This window comes from Cylas formicarius, unplaced genomic scaffold (genome assembly GCF_029955315.1).
Source record: "Cylas formicarius isolate icCylForm1 unplaced genomic scaffold, icCylForm1.1 PGA_scaffold_5__7_contigs__length_24384050, whole genome shotgun sequence".
NCBI lineage: Eukaryota > Metazoa > Arthropoda > Insecta > Coleoptera > Brentidae > Cylas > Cylas formicarius.
In genome coordinates, this window is record NW_026844341.1 from 7,093,006 (window position 1) to 7,114,809 (window position 21,804).

General features: G+C 43.3%; 3 protein-coding genes across 10 annotated transcripts; 2 read left to right on the forward strand and 1 right to left on the reverse strand.

The window, feature by feature from the left end:
- The first annotated feature begins 566 nt into the window (after positions 1–566).
- LOC132702052 (intermembrane lipid transfer protein VPS13C-like) lies at positions 567–14,112 on the forward strand. 2 transcript variants are annotated; one of them, XM_060670462.1, is made up of 38 exons: positions 567–668; positions 975–1,115; positions 1,171–1,408; positions 2,317–2,673; positions 2,726–3,174; positions 3,227–3,347; positions 3,400–3,728; positions 3,779–3,972; positions 4,026–4,307; positions 4,360–4,629; positions 4,685–4,817; positions 4,870–5,106; positions 5,158–5,300; positions 5,351–5,654; positions 5,705–5,884; positions 5,939–6,128; positions 6,180–6,825; positions 6,878–7,237; positions 7,292–7,526; positions 7,584–7,742; positions 7,808–8,110; positions 8,172–8,454; positions 8,504–8,679; positions 8,740–8,975; positions 9,030–9,309; positions 9,524–9,726; positions 9,782–10,046; positions 10,101–10,385; positions 10,433–10,728; positions 10,776–10,956; positions 11,015–11,289; positions 11,353–12,090; positions 12,165–12,681; positions 12,772–13,048; positions 13,267–13,457; positions 13,513–13,655; positions 13,717–13,843; positions 13,898–14,112. In XM_060670462.1, exons 2-38 carry the CDS (start codon positions 975–977, stop codon positions 14,033–14,035), a joined length of 9,882 nt encoding a protein of 3,293 aa, XP_060526445.1. In that variant the 5' UTR covers positions 567–668; the 3' UTR covers positions 14,036–14,112. The 2 variants fall into 2 exon arrangements, with proteins under 2 accessions (XP_060526445.1, XP_060526444.1); XM_060670461.1 differs by having other exon boundaries at positions 8,740–9,309.
- Positions 14,113–14,655: 543 nt separating this feature from the next.
- LOC132702193 (charged multivesicular body protein 5) lies at positions 14,656–15,555 on the reverse strand. The gene is made up of 2 exons (XM_060670694.1): positions 15,397–15,555; positions 14,656–15,344 (listed from the first exon to the last, which is right to left on the reverse strand). The coding sequence occupies exons 1-2, from the start codon at positions 15,463–15,465 to the stop codon at positions 14,745–14,747; spliced, it is 669 nt and encodes a 222-aa protein (XP_060526677.1). The 5' UTR covers positions 15,466–15,555; the 3' UTR covers positions 14,656–14,744.
- A 255-nt stretch (positions 15,556–15,810) lies between these two features.
- LOC132702232 (transmembrane protein 39A-A) lies at positions 15,811–21,586 on the forward strand. Of its 7 annotated transcripts, none has more exons than XM_060670738.1 (6): positions 15,811–17,002; positions 17,916–20,169; positions 20,224–20,474; positions 20,521–20,752; positions 20,805–21,113; positions 21,169–21,586. In XM_060670738.1, the coding sequence occupies exons 2-6, from the start codon at positions 19,900–19,902 to the stop codon at positions 21,403–21,405; spliced, it is 1,299 nt and encodes a 432-aa protein (XP_060526721.1). In that variant the 5' UTR covers positions 15,811–17,002; positions 17,916–19,899; the 3' UTR covers positions 21,406–21,586. The 7 variants fall into 7 exon arrangements, 6 of the variants coding, with proteins under 6 accessions (XP_060526721.1, XP_060526722.1, XP_060526720.1 ...); XM_060670739.1 differs by having other exon boundaries at positions 18,091–20,169; XM_060670737.1 differs by having other exon boundaries at positions 15,811–16,411; positions 16,863–20,169.
- Positions 21,587–21,804: the final 218 nt, after the last annotated feature.

Here is a 21,804-nt window from a genome sequence, read left to right on the forward strand (position 1 = left end):
CGACAACCGACATAGAAGTATCCAGAAGATTTGTAAATAGTATTATAATAGCCGGTAGAAGTTTCTTTTAAAAAATAAAATAATAGTTGGTAAAAAAAAATCGTTATTTATTTCTAGAATTGAAATGAGCGTCAATTATTAACTTAATTATTAACAGCGTAAAGCAAGAATGTAACAGTGAATTTGCGACAGATACACAATAACAAAATTCATTTGAGAAAATCGCACAAGGTAATAAAATTGAATAATACTTATAATTTATGTATTAATTTAAATTTAAAGGCAAAAAATGCATATTTTCAGTTTTGATATTACCGAAAAATATCCAGAATCCCAATTTTTTGGGAAGAAGTTTTTTTTAAATTTGTTGATTTCCATTTCATAGTAGGAAGCAATTTTCCTTTTAAAATCCATTTCACTGAAGTGCAAGAAAAAAAGTCGCGAGACGCGTTAAACCACATAGGCAGCTGGGAGTAAGGAAAGGACAGAGACTAACTAACCGCCCCCGTTCATACATAGAGGGCGTAGGTGAGGCGCATGTGGGTCGGAAATTGGGCCGCCGCCGTTAATCGATACTTTCACCGCCGACGGGAAAGTCTGTCCAGAAAATGTAACCCCGTATAAACAATTCGTCGATCGTCAATATTGCTGGCGTTTATCGTGTCAACGTAAGTAACCAAATAGCAAGAAGTTCGCAGCGCAAAGCCACCAAAAAAAAACAACCCCCAAAATTATCCAATTTACCGCATACGCTAGTCAGCATATTGTCTCTCATTAAAATTTTAAGGTTACATCGCAACGATTAACAATTGAACTCACAGCTAAGCGTCAGCTTGTTCATTAGATTCTAGTACAATCATTTGTGGTTTTAATTAATTGGATCTAAAAAATACTGTAAACTATTGAACACGATTTGTGTGGGTGAATTACTGTAAACTCGGTATTGTATCCAACGTAACGTTCCCATTGAACAGATGTTGGAGGGAGCCGTAGCGCGCGTGCTGAATCAACTACTCGGCAAATACGTTGCCGACCTTGACACAGAAAACTTCAACGTCGGCATATTTTCGGGCAAGGTGCAGCTGACCGACCTGAAACTCAAACCGGAAGCGCTCGTAAGCACCCCTACCCATCTACACACGAATCGACAAATCAACTTGCGTATTTCAGTACGAATTAAATGTACCCATAGAAGTGCGAACCGGCACGATAGGCAAAATATGGCTCCAAATACCATGGAACGCGCTATGGACCCAATCAATCGTGGTCAACGTCGAGGATGTGCATCTGGTCGTCAATCCCATCGTCGGCAACGAGCCATTCGATGCCGAAAAAAACAAACGACTGCTCAGAGGGTTTAAGAAAAGCGCACTTGGCAGGCTGGAGAACGGTCATGGAATTTTGGGAGGTGCGTAGAACCAATGCGTAGTGCAATTGTAAACTAGTAAATTGTCTAAGTATTTCTCGTATCCTAGCTTCCAACGCTTGCGATCATTCTAGTCATGTGCACAGTTTACCTCTTGCTTACACGATTTCCTTGGTCTACCTCCTTTTCTGCGATTGGTGGGAATCTATTGTAACAGTCGTTTTGGCCATCGCTGATCATTCATCCTTTCGACGTGGCCATACCATTTCAACCTTTTACATTCTATAGTTTCCAGCATGTTAATATCTATACCTCTTTGCTCTCTGATTTCAGTATTTCTCACCATGTCCCTTCTAGTTAGCTGGCAGCATCTGCGTCAACAATTTTTTATTTATTACCCAAAACTCTGAGCCATATGTTGCAATACTTTTAATGATACTTTTGTATATTCCAATTTTTGTGTTCCGAAAGATGTGGTTATTTCAGATTATATTGTTTAGTTCGAGTATTGCTGTATTATCTTGTGCAATTCTAGTTGCTATTTCCTATCAGCTTTTTTAATTTGGGTGCCTCGTAAATTTCATTAATTTTCATTTCATTTCCCACCACTCCATACCCTGTTTTCGATGGGTTAATTGCTAAACCCCACTTGCTATATTACTGTAATCTGCAAAATGAAGGTTATAAAGCTTATATCCTTTAATTGGAATACCCATTTTCTTTTTCAGATTTTCAAGGTCACCTCCAAATAGATCTTAAAAAGTGTAGGTGCAATGCAGCGGCCTTGTCGAAGTAATTTCGTCACCTTTAAGCATATATTTGAATCAACATTTCGTACTGAACATGCAGCTATGCATCTGATACTGTTTTTTTTTCTGAAGATTCATATTTTTATGAGCGTTTCTATATGTATGTCTTCTCAGCATGTATTTTAGAACATTTCTTCCTAGGTCCATCAGCATTTGCGGAGCACCTGCTCACGACGATCATCAGTTATCTCCAGCTGAATATAACGAACGTGCATGTGAGATACGAGGACGAATTTAGTTGGCGATCCCCTATTTCTGCAGGCCTATGCATTGGTTCGATTACCGCGCAAACCACCAACTCCAAATGGAAAAGGTCCAGTTATGACCCAGGATGCGATAAATCTTACTACCAAGTGAAAATCGAGGCTCTATCAGTCTATTGGAATACCGAAAAAGACTTAAAGAAATGGAACTTGCCCTCCGAGTACTACCAGTGGAGGAATTCGATGGTCAAAAGTCTACAGACGTACTCGCTAGATGGAGAACCTTTTAGATTCGGTAAGCCGCTGGCACCCAATAAAGTTCAAAAGGTAAATTAGAAATGTTCTAGTCGTCAATCCCATGTTGTCTAAAATTAGAATAACTACGACCAAGACGAAGTCGGGCCACGTGTCTGATATACATACAGAAATTATAGTTCAAGACTTCAACGCACAAATCTCAAAAGAGCAATACGAGTCGGCGTCGTGTGTCGTAGATTATTTCAACAGGATGCTCGTCAGCTGGCAATTTCTTTCCAAACGACCAGCTGAGAAGGTGATGGACAATCTGAAAACATGGTGGAGATATGCTTTATGGGCCACGTTGGAGCAAAGGGTCAGACCGCTAACTTGGAGTCGTATGAAAAGGGTCAGGGAACACTACAAACAGTACATGGAGACATACAGACAGATCATTGCCAATCCCAATGACACAGAACTGAAGCTGGACCTACAGAAGCACGAAGACAATCTTTCACTGATCAACGTAATCATAGCCAGGCAACACACAAGACTTTTGGTGAGTGATCGCGAAATCTAATCCTTTCTGCTATTTTAACCGCACATAATAGCTGCACTCGAGGAGCGTGGGAGAGAAAAGCCTATGGTCACTGCTGCCAACTCCCGAAAAGACCGCGCTGTGTGAAAAAATAGGATATCCCAACGGGGTAGAAGGTCGAATCCAACAAATAGGTAACGAACAAGTATCGTTCTCACAGCATATCTACTACAATGTTTCGCGTAGACCATCACCACGAGTTCAAACTGGGCAACTTCAATTTAACCCTATCCAGCAAGCCGAAGGAAGTTTTGGTCGCGACCATGACTCAAGCGATATTCTCGATCCGGCCAAATTTCAGCGACAACACGTATTCAGCATCGCTCAAGATCGAAGGAATTATAATAGAAGGCAACGGACCTGGCGGAAATATGATCTCGATAATCTCGTCCGAACATCTAAAGGACAGTCCAGCCTTTTTTTTCAAAACGAACCTCGAAAAAATGCGGGAAGGCGGGCGATTCTCGCATCGGTTACAAATGGCCTTGGATTCTGTCGAGTGCATCTACAATAAGGTAACCGTGGATTCGTGAACTCGACATTTCTATACGTCAATATGTTTTAGCAAGCGTTCGAAGAGCTAGAAGCGTTCCTCCAGGCGACCAGAAGCAAACAGCGCTACAACTTGCTGAAGTATCTACAAGAGTTGCCGACACTTATTTACGAGCAACTCAAAAAGAAGATGAAAGAGAAGTGGGACATGAATCTGAATATCAAACTTCCCTACATCGTCGTGCCAGAATCCAGTTCGTGCGCAGTGTAAGTTGCAGGTCCTAGAACGCTGGGACTTCAATAATTTAGATTTGTTGCAGCTCTGACAATCTGCTGGTATTAGACTTGGGCCGCTACACTATCCGAACTGATATTTGCCAGCATACCAAGGTCTGCGAGAATTCCACCCAAATGGAACTGGAGGAGCAATTTTACTCTAAACTGCTCATGGACTGCGCGGACTTTCAGATTTTGTTTTGTGACAAAAACGATCATTGGAAAGACGCGAGAAGAGAAAAGGACACGGAAATGCACGTCATTGCCAAGACCGCCTTTAGTTCCGTATACGCTCTGTCTGTATTGGATCTGCCAACTCTACCCAAGTGAGATGCGCAAGTAATGACAGGGTCTTGGAAATGCAACGGTGGTTTTCAGGCTTAAATTCAACGTCACATTTAACATTGTGAAGATGAACGTTTCCGAGAAAAAACTGGGCCTTTTGCTGAAGTTTTTCGATATCGACCAAATCCGAATCAACGTGATTACCGAAGCCATGCAACCCGATCATTTCATCACCGACACTATAACCGCGAAGTGGACCACAAAGTATATGAGACGAATACTAAACAACATCCGAATATCGGACCCGTTGAAATATAGGAAACACAAGCTCGTTAATGGTACCGAGCAAGGTTGCGTAAAAACGTAAGGGCTTTGTAAGTTTGCCGATAACAACCACACACACCCGATCTGTGTTTAGAGACCTCGAAGCTCAGCCTGCTGCGCAGAATATGAACGAAGCATGGGCACGAATGGTAGACCTTCCCGGTTTGGAGGACAATATCTCGCCCTCCAACAACATTCAAAGTTTATTCGGAACCGTCATCAATGAGGTGCGATACACAAAGCCTCAAAATTTATAGTCAATTTAACCCGTGTTTACAGTTTAATGTGGTTTTTTCCAAATCGAGCGACAGCACAAATCGCCAGTACCTGATATTGAGACTGGGCCGCTTCAATATGGACGTCGCTTTCATGACGTATGGACCCGCTTACCAAATGTCGATCCACAATGTCCTGTTGACGGACAAGTTGCACACCACACCTAGCGGACAGTACTTGGACCTGATCTACACCCCCATGCCCAATAACGCGGACGTGGTCACTGTACTTTACAGAAAAGTGAGTACACGGTATCGATTTCAGCACATTTAACGTTAGAAACTGATCTAGGTCGGAGCCAACTGTCCGGATTTCTGGACACATTTCCACGGCGTGGAGACCTCGTTAGTGGCAAACTTCGGCAGCGTCTACCTGCTGCTTCATCAGGAAGCGGTACACACTCTTATAAAGTATTCGAAGTACCTGACCAATAAGTAAGTACTACACAAAGGCTCGCAGATAAACACTAACCGCTTCGTCGCAGGATAAAGAACCAAATGTCTAACACGCTCAAGAATCTTATATCGGGCTTCTTCGGGACATTCTACCAGATCCTGCACAAACCCAGTAACGTGCCGGTACCACCCGGATCGGTCAAGTTTTCGCAATCGGCCAGACTGACCGACCTAAACGTGACCGTGTGCAATTCCGATTTTGACATCATCAGCGTACAGTTGTCCGGACTGGAGATGGATTTCCTTTTCAGAGCCAACGAGCGATTCGTATTCAGATCCTTTCTGAGCAGCATCAACGTTGACCACATGTCTCAGTTGACGTTGTACTCTCGGGTTAGAGGTGCTTTTCCAAACTTCCTTTTTCAGACTCTAGGGGTTTCTAGGTTCTCTACACCGACGAAGACAAAGTCTTCGAAGTGAAATACGTTCGAAACGCGCAGCATATACGGACAGCGGAAACGATCGACAAAAATGCAGAGGAGCATCCGTTGGACGGTAGCTTTAAGTTTCAGCTGGGCCGCATCAATTGCATATTTTTATACAAGCTGATGGTGCAGCTGCAGGTACGGCCGTCAAGCATTCGTGTCCATTTTAGCGGTAGATTGCTCGTTTCGCAGAGGTTCGTAATTAATCTCGAGGCGCTGGATTTTATGGAAAAGTATGCGAAGGTGTTGCGGCGAACAGTGAAAGCTGCCACCGACACGTTGAAGAATAAAACCAAGATCAGCCTTTCGATCAACGTATGCGGGCCCGTTTTGCTAATACCTCAAAAATCCTCGTCGCCGAACGTCTTGGTGATCGACACTGGTAAAGTATTTTCCTCGAGGTACGAAACAGAACGCATCACAACGATTTTAGGTAACCTGCGCATGGAGAACTTTTTTAAAGAAACTGACGGACAATTAGTGGAGAACGTCCTAGTAAAACTGAAAGACGTGCTCATCACGAGGGGAGTGATGACGTTGAACAGTACATTGGAGATGCAGGAAACGCTGATAGAGCCGCTGTGCCTCAATATGGACATCAAAAAGTACACGAACACAAATACAGCACAAAAAACTTGGGACGTGGACGGGGTGATGGAAAAAGTAGAAGTGACGTTGGGTCAAAAGGATTTGTCGATGATGATGGCCATTTACACGGAGAACATCGGCGAAGCCAACATTGTGGACCTCTTCCCCGAACAGGCCCCTTCGCCGATGGTTGAGATAATGGAACTCGACAGCAATGTGCGTGATTTGGAAGCGTTCTTCTGTGAGCCGAAGCAAAAATACTTGGTGGCTAGGTGCAAAATAGACGAGGTCAAGATCATACTGTTTTTCGACGCTGGCGAACTGCTGAGTTCACCGATCAGGGACCTTAATCACGGATTGTGCAAGCTTGAAATTATCGACATAGACGCGTCCGTCGTGGCTTATACGGAAGAAAGCCTAGACGGTAAACTGTCCGTAGACAAGATTTCTATCGAAGAGATCGGTCCAGATGCCAATATCCACAACAAAATGTAAGGCCACTCCAATTGCGAACAGCAGAAATACTTGACGGTAATTTTGCAGAGTATTAAGTTCGCCTGCGGAAGACGGTCGCAATAACAACATCTGCAACATCACCGTCAACAAACCTCCAATAGTAGACGTCACGTTCCACCAAAACAAAAGTGGTGACCGGTCGATCGACGTCATTGTGGGCCGAATGTGCCTCTCTCTCTCGATTCCTTTTTGCGAGAAAGTGGCCCTCTACGTTCTGGAATGTTTTGCCAAGGATTCCCAGGAGAAAGGAATAATAAATAAGGGTTACGAGGGCGACACTCACTGCTTCTCCCCCACAAAGGGCTGCTCGGGAAGTCTGACATTGTCGGTGAGGGTGAACAAACCAGAACTGATGTTCCTGGTCGAGACCACGTCAAACAAAAAGAGGTGAGAGAGCGGCGAAGAACAGCGACCAAAATAACGGAGACTTTTTATTCACAGATATTTCGTCACCAAGAGCGAGATAATGATAGACTTGTCGCGACACAGCAACCGAGAAAACTTGGTGATGTCGTTTTCGGGCTTGCACACCCTGTTTTATGACCTTAACGAGTACTCCGATCAACCCTATGTTACTCTTAAGCACTGCGACGTGGAAGTGAGCAAATGCATTGAAGAGGACAACCAGAAAATCACCCTATCGATATCGGGCGTCTACGTGAAACTGGCCAGCGAGGTAAATGTTTTATCTAGAGTCACGGTATTGTTTTGAACTTTGTCGCGCCTTTGCCAGATCATACATTCAATAAACGACATCCTAAACGACATAGTCGAACACTTTAAAATACCGGAAGTAGAGGTTGACAGGACTGAGAGGCGTGAAAAGAGTCAAGCTGGGAAAGAATTCGACGATCTGTGGGAGCCAAAAAAAATAGAACCATATATAAACAAGGTAAAAAATCTTCACTAAATTTATTTATTCTGTTTATAAACTACCAATTACATTTAAAATTCTAGTCTGTTTCCACTCACCAAGGGGAAGAAGCAGACCGTAAATCGGCAGGCCAACAATCTCTGATCATACCAAAATTCGAAGGGGTAGTTATCTTCGAACTGGACGACGTTCAAATATTCCTATTCAAAACCACCATGGAATTGAGCATATTCGACTGGAACAGCCTGGTGCATTGTACCAGCGAGATCTCGCTGCAAGCCAACTATTTTAACGAAAACGTCCAGAGTTGGGAACCCCTAATAGACCCGGTAGTCACCGATGAAAAACGGTACCGTCCTTGGGAGTGCCAAGTCAAAATTTTCCAGGTGAGTACTGCACGAGTTTGCAGTTAAGTGCTAACACTTTCGGTCCAACGTTACTTTCAAGGACAAATCTATGCCGATCAACGACATCGTCGGTGAAAAAGTGTACGCGAAATCGTCCTCGTCGTCGATATCGAAAGCTCAGAAAGCTTCACGATCGTATACGACGACGGAAGACGAGGATTCTGGAGAAGATATGATGTACTTGGAGCCTGTCAATTCAACCAATTTCGGTAACAATAGACGCGTGAAGACAAGTTTGAGCACGTTCCTAGACGATTCAGATTCGGAGAACGACGAAGACGCTTTGGAGAAGCTAGCTGCGGCCATAACGGACTTATTTACAGGTTAGTGGCCGGGAAAGACTCTGCAGAGCGTTAAAACTCTCATTTGCAGGCGACTGGAATGAACATGAAGACAGCGAAGCTGACCATTCGAGCGATGACGAGAACGAAGTGACCGAATGTTCCAAGGTCAAGGAACAAATGGAAGTTTCATCCAGAAAATGCCTCTACGTTCTAATAAATGCCAAAGACCATTTGAATATAACGATCACCCCAGCTTGTTTCAAGGTGCCTATATATTTTTGCTAGTCGTTTCGAGGCGTTAGTCAATCAAAATCATATTCCCAGGTGTTCAACGAAGCGATGTCACAATACTCGAGCAAAATCATCTCGGTGAAATTCGATACGAAATCCATCAGCGTCATTAACGACATAGGACCGCAAACCAGGGTGGAGCTGTACGAGAAAGGGGATAAAGTTCGCAAAGACCTCTTGGTCGTATCGAAAAAGTTCGAAAACGAAGAATCCGCGCCAAACAGTCCGACGAGGAACTTTGATTGCATCGAAAACGTTGTCGTGGACAGGTACGAAGAAGAAACGAAAGAAAAGTATCGAATTTCGTACGCCATATTTTCCAGACATCTGAAGCAAGACGTGGAGCAAGCCTACGACTTTCCAACGATCAGAAGCCTCAAATTCCCACCGCAGAGTACGGCCGAGTTGTACGACAAAATCAACCGGCACTTCGTCAGGATATTCGTGCCGGGTTTCACCCCCGTGCAAACGAACTGCTCCAAACGCAATTGGGAAAAACTTGTGAAACTTCAAAATCCGGCAAACTCGGTCAGTTATTATTTGGCAGTGAAGCACAGTATCGACAGACTCGGCAGGAATTTCGTAATTGGTTCGCCGCTGCAGGTAGAGAATTTTCCATTTTCTGACAGCTCAGGATTTGCCCATCATATTTCTGTCTTGCTTAAACGGTATCCTTAATATCGGTTCGATATAGCCTAAATTCTCCACGCTGACCCCTCGTCAAGTCCTTTCACAATTTAGTTTTCAGTTCCGTTTTCAGTTGTTTCCCTGCTACGGAAATTTCTGAGGAGTAATGCAACGACTTGCATCCTTTCAGATAAAAAACGAAACGTGTCTCGCGCTGAGCATCCTCTACCAACCCTCCATACTGCAACAGATGAACCTGGAACCCGTAGGTGAAGTAACCAACCCGTTCGAAACTACGATGCGTATCGCCGTCATCGAAGCGCACGAAGTTTACAACGTACCCCTGTACATCGCTTACCATTGCAAACTTTTCATACAGCCCGCGCACGCTGAGTGAGTAATTGCCTTCGTTTTGGTGCAATCCGGAAGCATATTTGAAACTTTAAAGGGGACGCTACGTGCCGGATTCGTCCGGGGTGTGGTGGCGCGACATGGCCAATGAAATGGACACCGCCTATAACCTGGTATGTCGTCCCAAAAAACAAACGGACCTGGAGCCGTTCGCGCTTAGGGTGGCGCTACGCAAAAACGTCGAAACCATCAACTCGCATGCGCACTCCGTGCCCAATTATGTAGTTCGGCTGCTGCCGCCATTGGTGGTGCACAATTTTCTACCCTACACTTTGGAAGTCGAAAATGTGGCCTTGAGACAGGCAAGTTTCGACAACGATGTCCTACAGATTTTGCTTCAACGTAATTCATTCTAGGCGGTCAAAGCGGAGCCGGGAGAAAATTGCAGCGTATACTCCCTGGATTTATCCGTGGACCATAAACTAGCTATCAAAATCACGTATGACTCGCTAGCTTGGACCGGTCACATGACCGTCACCGGCCATTTGGACGAAAAGATCGTCCTGATGATATCTGACCAAAAAGACGAAATCAGAGATCTGAGTGTGAACGTCAAATGCGAGAGAGAGGGAAGCTTCAATTTGATCTTCTACGCGCCATATTGGATTGTCAACAAGACAGGACTACCGCTTAAGATAAAGGTAGAAATTCAGAGCGATAAGACCACAATAATCGTAAGACGTTTTAGGCGTCGTCTTCCCATTCGATCCACGAATGTCCGAACGACGACATCTTATTGTTCACCTACAAAAGGCACTGCAAACAGACCCTCAACGTCCGAGTGTACGAGTCCAATTGGTCCAACGATTTCGGCGTGGAATGCTCGGGAACCACGGGCTTGATCGTGTGCAAAGACAACGAAAGGAAGAAAAAGTACTTGTTCTTCCTTAACACGTCGCTGTCTACGTTCTGCCCTAGACTAACTAAGATCATCACCATCCTGCCCAGTTTTCTGGTCATCAACAATACGGACAGAGCGCTGAGGTGAAAACGGTCCGCTTAGTTTCCAAAAATATCGCGTCGATTTGCAGGTTCATGGAGTATAACGAGAGAACCGACCTCTGGATCGATCTGGAGGTCAATCAAACGCTGGTATTCTGGCCCGAAACGTCATCGATGCAGATCCACGTGAAATATAAAGAAAGCAAGGTCATTTCCCAACCGTTTTTCGTCTCCTGTCATCACAAGACCGTCCTGCGCATGGACAAAGGGGTAAGAAATTATACGAGCGACTCGTCGCAGAGGAACAATATTAAGCAACATATTGCAGACGGCCATTACTGTGGACGTGACGGGCGGTGTAGACGGTCCGTTTCGAGTGACTTTCAAGCCATATCGCAGAGGCGACGCCCCGGTGTTAATAAAAAACTACTGCGCCGACGTTTTCTTGAAAATACAACAACAGGATCAAAGTCCGGTTACGCTGATGAGCCCAAACAACTCCCTCTTGTACACGTGGGATGATCCCAGCCGGCCCAGGCACCTCTCGTGGAACGTTTATAATAACAAAGGTTCCGGTTTCTTGCTAGATATCACCAAGAATAGGTAAAACGGCAAAAGGGTATTTTTTCACGCTTCTAATGAGTGACCTATTAATTGAACATCCAGCTACGGCGAGGAGAAGATCAAGTTCCATTCGGTAACCCCGACGACGGGCAGACAAGAATCGTCTTCCAGCGAAGATGACTCCGACAGCTCCAACAGCACACCTAAAGCGCTGAACAAGAAAATCCGCCGGGACAAGATCATCATCTATTGGGCGTCATTTAAAGAAGGCCGGCAACAAATTTTATTATTCACGCAGGAGCAGCGCATCTTCGACAACATACTCGAGACCAGGTTCCACGAGCAAAGTCATTTGGAGACGGTACTGTCACTGGCAGGAGTTGAATTGTCGGTGTTCACTTCCGAGGCGGATAAAAAGGAACACGTACACGCTTGTCTGGCAGATACGCCAGCCGTTTGGGAAGTGAACGTAGGTCAGAAATGGAAGACGCTTACGTTGGAACTCGCCTCGTGGATAGAGGACAAGTACAGACGATCGGCGACGCACAAAAAATGTCAGATCAAAGACTACGTCCACATAGATTTTGAAAAGATGTTCATGCTAAAGCCCTTCTTCGCGGAAATGCGTAGGACCTATGCTCCGGCACTATTTTGCCATTTCAGAAAGTCCTCCCGATTTCAGTACGTCGACTTTCGCGTGGAAACGGCTCAAATTGACAACAAACATAGCAACTGTATAGTGCTACAGCCGGTGCAAAATTTTTCTGCCCCAGAGAGACACAACGCGTTTGCCAAGGTGTCAATCGCTAGGCAAGTGGATGAAGACTTCGATAGTTACCGGTACGTAAACTAGTGAAAACCAAAATTTGTGTATTTGATAATGTTTGGGTAAAAATCAAAATCAAATCCGATAGGTATATCAAAATCGACATCAGTAACGCGTCCGTCAACGTCGAGAACGATCTCTGGACCAAAATTGTAGAGCTGTGGAAACTCAACAAGAAATTGGGCGAAACCTACAGTCACCCATTTGCTTACGTATCTGACATAACGTCCATTAGGAAGTCGCTAACTGCTACAAAACCTAAGACGAGTCCAATATGCTGCCGAATTGAACATCTGTACTTGTCCGGCTTCGGTTTGCAACTGAACATCTCCAATCGAGTCCAGATGGCTCTGCTGAGCGACGGGACGTCGTTGAATCGAGGTCTCGACCACTTGTTTCCTTACAACATGGCGCCTTACATGCCCCTGGAAGGGGTTCACCATAAGATCGCGTCAGTTGAGTGGGTAAACCTCGACATCGACGTGGCTGATGCCCTTGGGCAGCTAGCCGAACAAGTAGCCGGCCAATTTCTCCAGCAGTACTACTCGACAGTTCTAGGGCTGCAGGTGTTGATGAATACCTTCGCAATTCAACCGGCAATTGAGGTAATCTAGTTCATTCATTTGTCGTGTGGTGTACTTTTGGTTTCCACCAGATGGTGGCACTACTCTCAATACAAGCAATTTACTGTGCAGGTAGGTCACATAACGCCGCAAAAGAACGCCGAAACTGTGTCGTACGGCTGCAAGTGCGTGCTGGGACACGTCAGCATGTCGCCAGCCGCGATGGAAACCTGCATCATGGACATATTTCCCTCTTTGAATCTAGATAATCTTCAGACGCGGCCTAAGCGGAAAGCCTCCGGCGAATTGAGTAATAACGAGTTGCTCAAAATGGTCACCGCTTCCGGTAAGAACTTCAACGTCAGCGTGCCCGTCGCTTTAGCGCAGCTCATCGTCAAGAATCACAACGGTAAGTGACTAAGTAAGAATACCACCACGCGGTGCCCATGGGAAACTTGATAGCGAAGGTAACGCTAGACGGTATCTTTCCTTTACTTTCATTTATCAAGTGCAGGAACTGTGAATATGTTTACTAAGGCTCCATAAGCTGGTCCTTTTTAACAACGCCCTCTCCTTCCAGCCAGTTTTGTTTTTTTTTGTAATTTTTACGATAATTTTTTGTTTTAGTCAGTATACAATCCGACGGCGAGATGTTTTTCAAAACTACCGGCAAAGCGCTGTTCTCTCTAATATCGCGCCACCCGGACGAAAAAACGGACCACGTGGAGTTGGCTAGGGAAGCACTCAGACGGGCATCAATTTTAGGCGAACCCATCAGGATCCATCAAAGGCTGACCAGATACAGGAATACCATTCTGGCAAGTAGCGACGCGAGTAGGATTTTCAAAACAATGCAGGGTGGTAATTTTTCAGGGTCTGACGCCATTTTCGGCGTACGAGTCGATGGGAGAGTACCTCTTAGAAACGGTGGGCAATTCGCGTTTCTCCGTCGATACTTACTGGACCCACATTGCTTTAGAACGGACATGCAATTCGATCATCCTCGTCTCGTTAGGGTAATTTTTATTTAAAGAAAAGTAAACTAGCACAGGCAAAATAATTAAACGGTTTTTTCAGACACGTAATACGAATCAACAAGCATTCACTTTGGGGCCCGTGGGAGGTGGAATGGGCCGTCGAACTGGACAATATCATTTCTCTTCCCAAAATTGACTGCGTGGAACTCACGTTAAACATGCGTCCGGTATTTATAGTGACTGTTAAACAATGACTCGGGAGTACAATTCCCTACTTGCAGAATGACAGTTCGACGAAGGAATGTCAGATCAAAATATCGGGTCCAAAAAATCTGCTGGCCTGGCTGCACGAAAAAATCGAACAGGCGATAATCGTGAGCATGGAACAGAAATCGTGGCCGCTTACCGATCCCCAATAAAACCCTTACGTATCGTTGTTGAATGTAACTACTATATACTTAATGTAAAAATCCTGCAAATAAAAAAAAATCCCTATTTTTAGGCAATCATTGTTGAACGCCAGCGTTTTATTTGTATCCACAGCAGTATGTTCAAGTAAATAATGCTTCTACACTCACCTTTCGAGGCGATTTAAACAACACAAAACAAACGTGCACAATATGAAAACCCGATCGACAATAACTGTAAGAATAACTTCTCCGGCGCAACTAAAAAACTTTTTTCGCAGCAAAAATGGCGGACGCTCAATTATTCCAACGCACACTATTTAAAAACTTATTTCTGAAACTTTTCACTAGTCAATAACTTTTTTCCAACATATTTACCGAAACGGATGCGTTCTGTGCAAATTCAATGCAGGACTTTTTTAAATTTGAAATAGTTCAATGCCCTGTCATGGAGCCATAGAAAATATCGAAATCAATCATTCGAACGTGTCGCCACCTATCGACGACTAGGTAATCACGACTTGGTTTGTGGTCTGTATATCGTTGTATGCGTTCCGCGACATCACAAAGCCATGCATCTGACATTCAGTTTGAGCAAAGAATTGGACGAAATAATAAAAGAAAAAATAATGAAAAACAGAACAAAAGTCGCCTTTTAATGAAAAATAAATTTAACAATTATATACGATATACACTATTTATTAAAACATATCCCAGTTATTCAGTGATTAGGCAACTGCGGCAAGCCAAACTCGTCCACTTGAATACCGTCTTTATTGGTTTTGGACTTGTCAGCCTCCGGCTTGTTGCTGGGTGCTTCCGGTGCTTTAAGCACATCATCCAAGTAACTCTGATCATCATCCAAAGCAATTTCATCTCCCAATGCATCCAATTCGGCAGCTAACTCATCGTCATCTACTTCGGGGGTATTGTAAGTCCTCCCCAAAGCTTCCTGAACTTCATCAGCCTGTTCCAGCATGTCCGCCAGTTCGTCCTGCACATCATCAATATCTTCAATGTTAATCTTCTTAAACTCCTTCTTCATTTGTTTCATGCCATCCCTCATAGCCACCACCGTCGTATGAGTATCCTTTAGAGTTTGATGAGCAAAGTTTGCCTGTTCCATGTTGAATGACTGACCACGCAAATTGTCCAGTTGATTCTCAAAGAGTTTCTTCTGTTTCAAGATGCGCAGCGCTTTCGCTTTGACTGCGTTCTTGGCCGGACCTTCCCGCATTTTCGCCATCTGATCGCGAAATTTACGTAGGTCGTTCTCCAGTCCAGCAATCTTTTTCTCCACCGCTTCGGCTCTTTGGTCCACCTAAAACAGAGCGTATAGCCCACCGGCTCTACTTTGACCCCATTTTCCTTACATTTTGAATACAATCAGTTATACTGGGGCCGGGTTCTTTAGGTTTTCCTTTTCCAAACAGTCGATTCATATTCCCGTCGCGGAACAACAACTTTGGAAATGTATTGCTGGTGACTAATTCCTTATCGCCAAAACAAACAAAACTGTCAAATTCTTCGTTTTTTTTTTTTTTGGTGATTCGAAACAAACTTTGTTTATAGTAGTGTTATGAATTCGCGAATAATCGTAAGAACCCACAAGTTTTATTAGCTTTTTGTACTTCGTCCCACTTTATAAGTTATGACAGAATGATTCTAGGAGTCTTCAACTTCCTCGACGGAAGTCGGCAATGGGCGAATGATCCTGGTAGTCGTGCCCAACAGTTTTCTGTGAAACTCATCATTGAATTGAATTTAGTCTTCAAATGTTTTTTTTTTTTCGGTACAACAGCGAAGGAGTGAACACTACCTGAGTATTGTTGTGCAAATCTTTAGGCATCGGCCCTAATTTTTATTGTTTTCTGTTATTTGGTGAGTCCATTTAACGCATCCAGTTATATATCAGTTTTTGTGGCTGGTAGTTTCCTCCTCTTGGCCCTCTAACCTCAACCATGGGGGACTCTTCGGGGGGCGAGGGCCCCCCGACGGTTAGTGCAGCACAAGAAAATGACAGTTTATCCAATGATTCTCAAAATCGTCCGTTGAACGCCATTATTTGTAACATTTTGCCACCGGATTGCAAAAAAACTGCTGAAGATATTTCCAGGCCCCAGTATTTTGATGTGCCCTCAGGTGAAGAGTTGTCAAAGTTATCGGCAGAGATCCAGATTATCAAGAATCAGTTCGAGCAAGACGCTGAAATCCTGCGGGAAGTTGCCAAAATCTCCGCAAACATAAGAAGGACAGTAAATCGGAAAACAAAATATGAAATCACCGACCAGGGGCCTTTTATGGTGATTCTGGAGGGGATTACAAGTAAGGTGGGGACTCTTCATCCTATGAACTTTGGGAAGTTACTTCAAGCGCAGAAAGTTCAAGGTATATTGAAAATTTCTAGAAAAGGAGCCAATAAAATCGGTTTGGAGTTTAACACCTCTGAGTCTGCAAATAAATTTTTATCTAATGAAACATATTCGACAGCTGGTGGGTATAATAAGTATATACCTCAAAGACTAGTCACTTGCCGAGGGTTGGTGAGGGACATTGGTGACTTAATTGATGAGGATGATTTTTACTCTGAGGCAGAAGCCAAGGTTAACATCGGAAGATCGCTAAAGCGCGTTAAGATTGTTAATGTTCGCAGACTAACTAAAAGGGTCAAATGCCCAGGTGTTCTGCCTGGCACTTTTGGTTTCAAGACAGTTCCATCTAATGATTATATAATAACATTTGATGGTAAAACTCTCCCAGAATCAATCAGTATCTATAAAAATGAGTGTTCAATCGAAAAATATGTTAGTCCTGTTGTCTTATGTATGAATTGTTGCAGGTTTGGTCATTGGAAAAACCAATGTAAAAGCAAGGGTAGATGTAGTTTCTGCGCTGGAGATCATCCAGTATTTCATTGTGAACTGAAAGAACAGTTTTATAAGAAGAAACCATGCCCGACAGACCACTTAAATCATGAAGGTAAATGCAGCCTGGGTAATTGCGAAATATCTCCAAAGCCAACTTGCATCCATTGTAAAGGCTCTCATCAGGCCACTGATAGATCATGTCCGGAAATGGACAGACAGAAGAAAATCAATGAGGCTATGGCATGGTACAACTTATCCTTTTTTGAAGCGGCCAAACTCTTTCCAAGAGGCCCCAAATCAAGTGAGTTTAATCGCTCTAATGAAAATTTCCCTCCTATTCATAACACGGTTGCCCCCGTCTCTCAGCCTTCCCCTAGATCTGCTTCTAAAACCTATTCTGTCATAGCAAAAAAGCGTAAGTCCCCCCAAATAGAATCAGGGTATGATAGGGACGCCCACAGGGATTGTCTCGTGCCGCCGTTGACTAGGCAGAAGTTGAATCACACTAGCAAAAGTCAATCTTCTCCCTCATATTTAAATGATTTATCGTCAGAGTCCGAGATGGACACTGCTTCTCCAGGGGTTTCCTCCTCTGGTGAATTTTGGTATCGGTTTGAAAATTTAAAGAAAAAAGTCTTGTCCAATATACCCAGTAAAAGTGCTTACCATGAAATTGAGAGTCTTTTTGACTCCCTGCCTCCTCCCGGAGGATGCAGGTTTTAATATATGAATGTTCCCAGATCGACAGTCAAATCTTTCTGTTAAAATTAGTAATCTCTCAATTATTCATTGGAACACTTGCGGTATTAGAAGTAATTGTGATAGTATTATTAGACTTATTCGTGACTTTGGTCCGGATATAGTCATGATTAATGAATCTTTTTTACTCCCATGGGAAGAGACATTTATAATTACCGATGCCTCTAAGGGACCAGATGATAGAGTTGGCTTTGGAGTATTTATTCCGTTTCTCAATGTTAGGGTCGGGCATGGGTTGAATAGCGCGTTTTGTATTTGCTTTGCAGAAATGGTAGTTATTAGTTACGCCCTAGATCTTATATTAGATTATAATATTAAACAGGCAGTAGTTGTCTCCGATTCCAAAAGTGCCCTGCAGAGCTTCGGATGCAGTGCGGTTGAAGCTTCCAACAGCTACATTTTACTAGATATTAAAGCAAAGATTGATATTTTAAAGCGCAGACTTGGGGGGAAAATCCGAAAAATCGACATTTAGAACTTCTGAGATTAGTCTCCTTCGCTGGAGAAGATCCGAAAATCCTCGACATTTGGAACTTTAAAGTTTAGTCTCCTTCGCTGGAGAAGATCTGACAATCCTCGACATTTGGAACTTCAAAAATCAGTCTTCTTCGCCAGAGAAGATACGAAAATCCTCGACATTTAGAACTTCAATATTCTGTCTCCTTCCTGGAGAAGATCCGAGAATCCTCGACGGAAGTCGGCAATGGGCGAATGATCCTGGTAGTCGTGCCCAACAGTTATCTGTGAAACGCATCATTGAACTTGAACTTAGTCTTCAAATCGGATATAGTCATGATTAATGAATCTTTTTTACTCCCACGGGAAGAGACATTTATATTTACCGATGCCTCTAAGGGACCAGATGATAGAGTTGGCTTTGGAGTATTTATTCCGTCTCTCAATGTTACGGTCGGGCATGGGTTGAATAGCGCGTTTTGTATTTGCTCTGCAGAAATGGTAGCTATTAGTTACGCCCTAGATCTTATATTAGATTATAATATTAAGTAATTGTCTCCGATCCCAAAAGTGCCCGGCAGAGCTTCGGATGCAGTGCGGTTGAAGCTTCCAACAGCTACATTCTACTAGATATTAAAGCAAAGATTGATATTTTGAAGCGCAGACTTGGGGGGAAAATATCGTTATGCTGGATTCCAAGCCATTCGGGGATAAGACATAATGAAACGGTGGATAGAATAGCCTCAGAAGCTAGACTTTTAGATCCGCTGAATTTAAGGCCCCCTTTTAGTGAATTTATCCCGATAATTAGAGCAAAGATGTGGTACATCTGGCCCATCAAGTGGAGAGAGTGGGGCCGTTCAAAGGGCAGACTTTATAGTGCAGATTATAAGACACCTCCAACAGTTCCATGGTTCCACAAACTGCAGCTGTCTAGAAAGGAGATTACAACAGTGTGCAGAATGAGGAGTAATCATTGTAGTTCCCCAGCACATCTTTACAAGATAAACGTCAAAATATCTAACCTGTGTGCTTGTGGAGGGGTGGGAGATATTGAACATATTTTGTTTGATTGTGCTCTGCATCGGAATAACTCCCAAATTCTGTATGAGTCCCTCATTGATGCCAGCTTACCCGCTCCTATTAGTGCCTTTTCTGCACTTTTTCACCCTGGATGTATGGATTCTGTTGCACGACTTGTGGTTAGATTCCTTGATGCATGTGGTATCTGCTTATAACCGCTTTTGGATTTGCTAGCTCATGGTCTATGGGTTGGTTTTAATCATCATGTATATTATTTAGAATTTCAAAAGAAGAACTCCTTCGCTGGAGAAGATCCGAAAACTCGACATTTAGAACTTCTGAGATTAGTCTCCTTCGCTGGAGAAGATCCGAAAATCCTCGACATTTGGAACTTTAAAGTTTAGTCTCCTTCGCTGGAGAAGATCTGACAATCCTCAACATTTGGAACTTCAAAAATCAGTCTTCTTCGCCAGAGAAGATACGAAAATCCTCGACATTTAGAACTTCAAAATTCTGTCTCCTTCCTGGAGAAGATCCGAGAATCCTCAACGGAAGTCGGCAATGGGCGAATGATCCTGGTAGTCGTGCCCAACAGCTATCTGTGAAACGCATCATTGAATTGAATTGAATTAGTCTTCAAATCACAGTAAAAGCACTGAACATCTGGTTAATGGTTCGAAAATCGTTAAAGAGAAGAAGGCAACAGCTGACAGAAGTGAGGTTAAATCTGGCTTGGATGTGCATGAAATTTTAAAATAATTATTTCGAAAAATGCCAATCAATTCGAGAAAGCTGTCCAGGGGGCGAGGGGACAACTGCGGGAGCCAACGAGCGCCACACGTAGCTAATGCCTCAACATGCACGAGCATCGAAGCACCCTCTTTACCTAAACATTTCCCCTTTCCCAACACACCGGTAGACGGTGAGTTTTCTTTCGAAGTGTTAATGTATTTTTTCGCCATGTGCTCAGCTGGTTTGCAATACTTGCACTTGTACCGATCAGTCTGGTGGCTGCCCCATTCTTATTCTAGCAGTACAATGGTGAGGCAGCTTAAATAATAATCCATACTTGGCAGACCTACTGTTTTTTTTTAGAACTTTTACTTAATCGACGGTCATTTGCTGACGTTTATTTTAATCGTATTTTCCCGAAGATTGATTTATTCATTGGGCTGCTTTATATCGCAAATATTAGATCCACCTGTCACCGTCAGGACTGGTGATGAATTGAACTATGTCTACTTCAGGTACGCTTTGTTCGCATTTTTCTGTGCCAAACTGGGAATATGCGCTTGTTTCATCGTCGAAAACCAAACTAAAGTCAGCATACTCTACCTCTGTTATCCGTAAGTACAAGGAATGAATTTTCATTTATAAAGTCACTTTGAGCAGTATCCTAGTGTACTTGATATTGTTCGGGTGCAAAATTCGCCCCATCTTCGAAGGGATGACTTGGTGTAGCGACGGTAAGCCCCCCTTACACGCATGTAGTTCTAACGCCATCGAGATAAGAAAAGAAGCAGAAAATTTAAGGAATAATTTTAATGATCGACTGAGACAGATACTGTTTAGCGCTGTAGTAAACGCTTATTATGGGGGATTTATTCCATGTTGTTTCGCCCAGGTACCTTCAACAACAGGGTACAATAAAATGCAATTGAACTTGCTCATTTCAGCCACAATTGCAATACGATATCTTCTGGGTCACACAACATGCGTTTTTCATATTTTTTGCCAGTTTTATCTTTGCCACAACCCATTTATTGCCGCTACGGTACTGTGACATTTTGCACAGGTCGGCTTTACACTTAGGAAGATGGGAGAAACTGGAAACTGACCGAACTTTGGTTATAGTTACTAATGACTGGAGGGAGGATTGTATTTGGCCTTCTGGTGTGTTAGTTAAGCATGACAAAGTCATCTGGAGGGCGAAAGGTCACTGCAATAGCAGCCGACCTGGCGATAAGGGAATGGCAAAGTTTTATGTAAGAGTATTCATTAACGGTCATTGTAGGAATTAAATGTACCATTTTTTTACAGAACATGTTTTTAATACCAGCAAAACTGCTAAGCCTCTTGCTATTCTGCCATGTTGTGTTGATTTTTTACCAGTTATTCTTGCTGGTTCGAATCACACATTGGTACAAAATAGTAAGTCTAGCGCTAATGCTGTTTTTCAACTACTACACCCTGTACAAACTTTGTCGCGACTTTTTGGTTAGTTACAAGATATACAGGGGTGAAAAGGAGATGCACGATAAAACAGACTATAGGTGATACTTGGGGACATGTTGCATCATAATGCTGGTCATATTGTTTTGGATTGTGACATTTTTCCTCTATTATATGGGTCATAGCTGGGAGGAGATGCAGTTGGAAGAAGGATAGATTATTTGAGCATTTATTAAATGCCTTGTTCTACTAATGTAAAATACTATGTATTAATAAATGTAGATGTGCACTGAAAATTAGTCTTTCCATGTATACTAGCTTACAATAATAATCTAAATTAGGGAAGAAAAGAAATTAGCTTTCGACTATACTGCTTACATTAGTTTTTAACAGCGCTTGCGGAGTTAGGAAAATCTATTAAATTGTATTGGCGGTTCTCCAATTTTCATTGTGACTCAGAATTTAGAAACGCGACATCCTGAGCACTCGGCAGGACGGCGGTGT

Bases quoted from the DNA above. Each gene is read 5' to 3' on its own strand.
- LOC132702052 (XM_060670461.1), top strand. From the start codon at position 975: ATGTTGGAGGGAGCCGTAGCGCGCGTGCTGAATCAACTACTCGGCAAA. The intron at 5,107-5,157 runs GTGAGTACACGG...AAACTGATCTAG, and splicing joins TCACTGTACTTTACAGAAAA to GTCGGAGCCAACTGTCCGGA. The intron at 10,386-10,432 runs GTAGAAATTCAG...AAGACGTTTTAG, and splicing joins GACTACCGCTTAAGATAAAG to GCGTCGTCTTCCCATTCGAT.
- LOC132702232 (XM_060670736.1), top strand. From the start codon at position 15,985: ATGGGGGACTCTTCGGGGGGCGAGGGCCCCCCGACGGTTAGTGCAGCA. The intron at 17,003-17,062 runs GTAAATGCAGCC...TCCATTGTAAAG, and splicing joins AGACCACTTAAATCATGAAG to GCTCTCATCAGGCCACTGAT.
- LOC132702193 (XM_060670694.1), bottom strand. From the start codon at position 15,465: ATGAATCGACTGTTTGGAAAAGGAAAACCTAAAGAACCCGGCCCCAGT. The intron at 15,345-15,396 runs GTAAGGAAAATG...GCTCTGTTTTAG, and splicing joins TAACTGATTGTATTCAAAAT to GTGGACCAAAGAGCCGAAGC.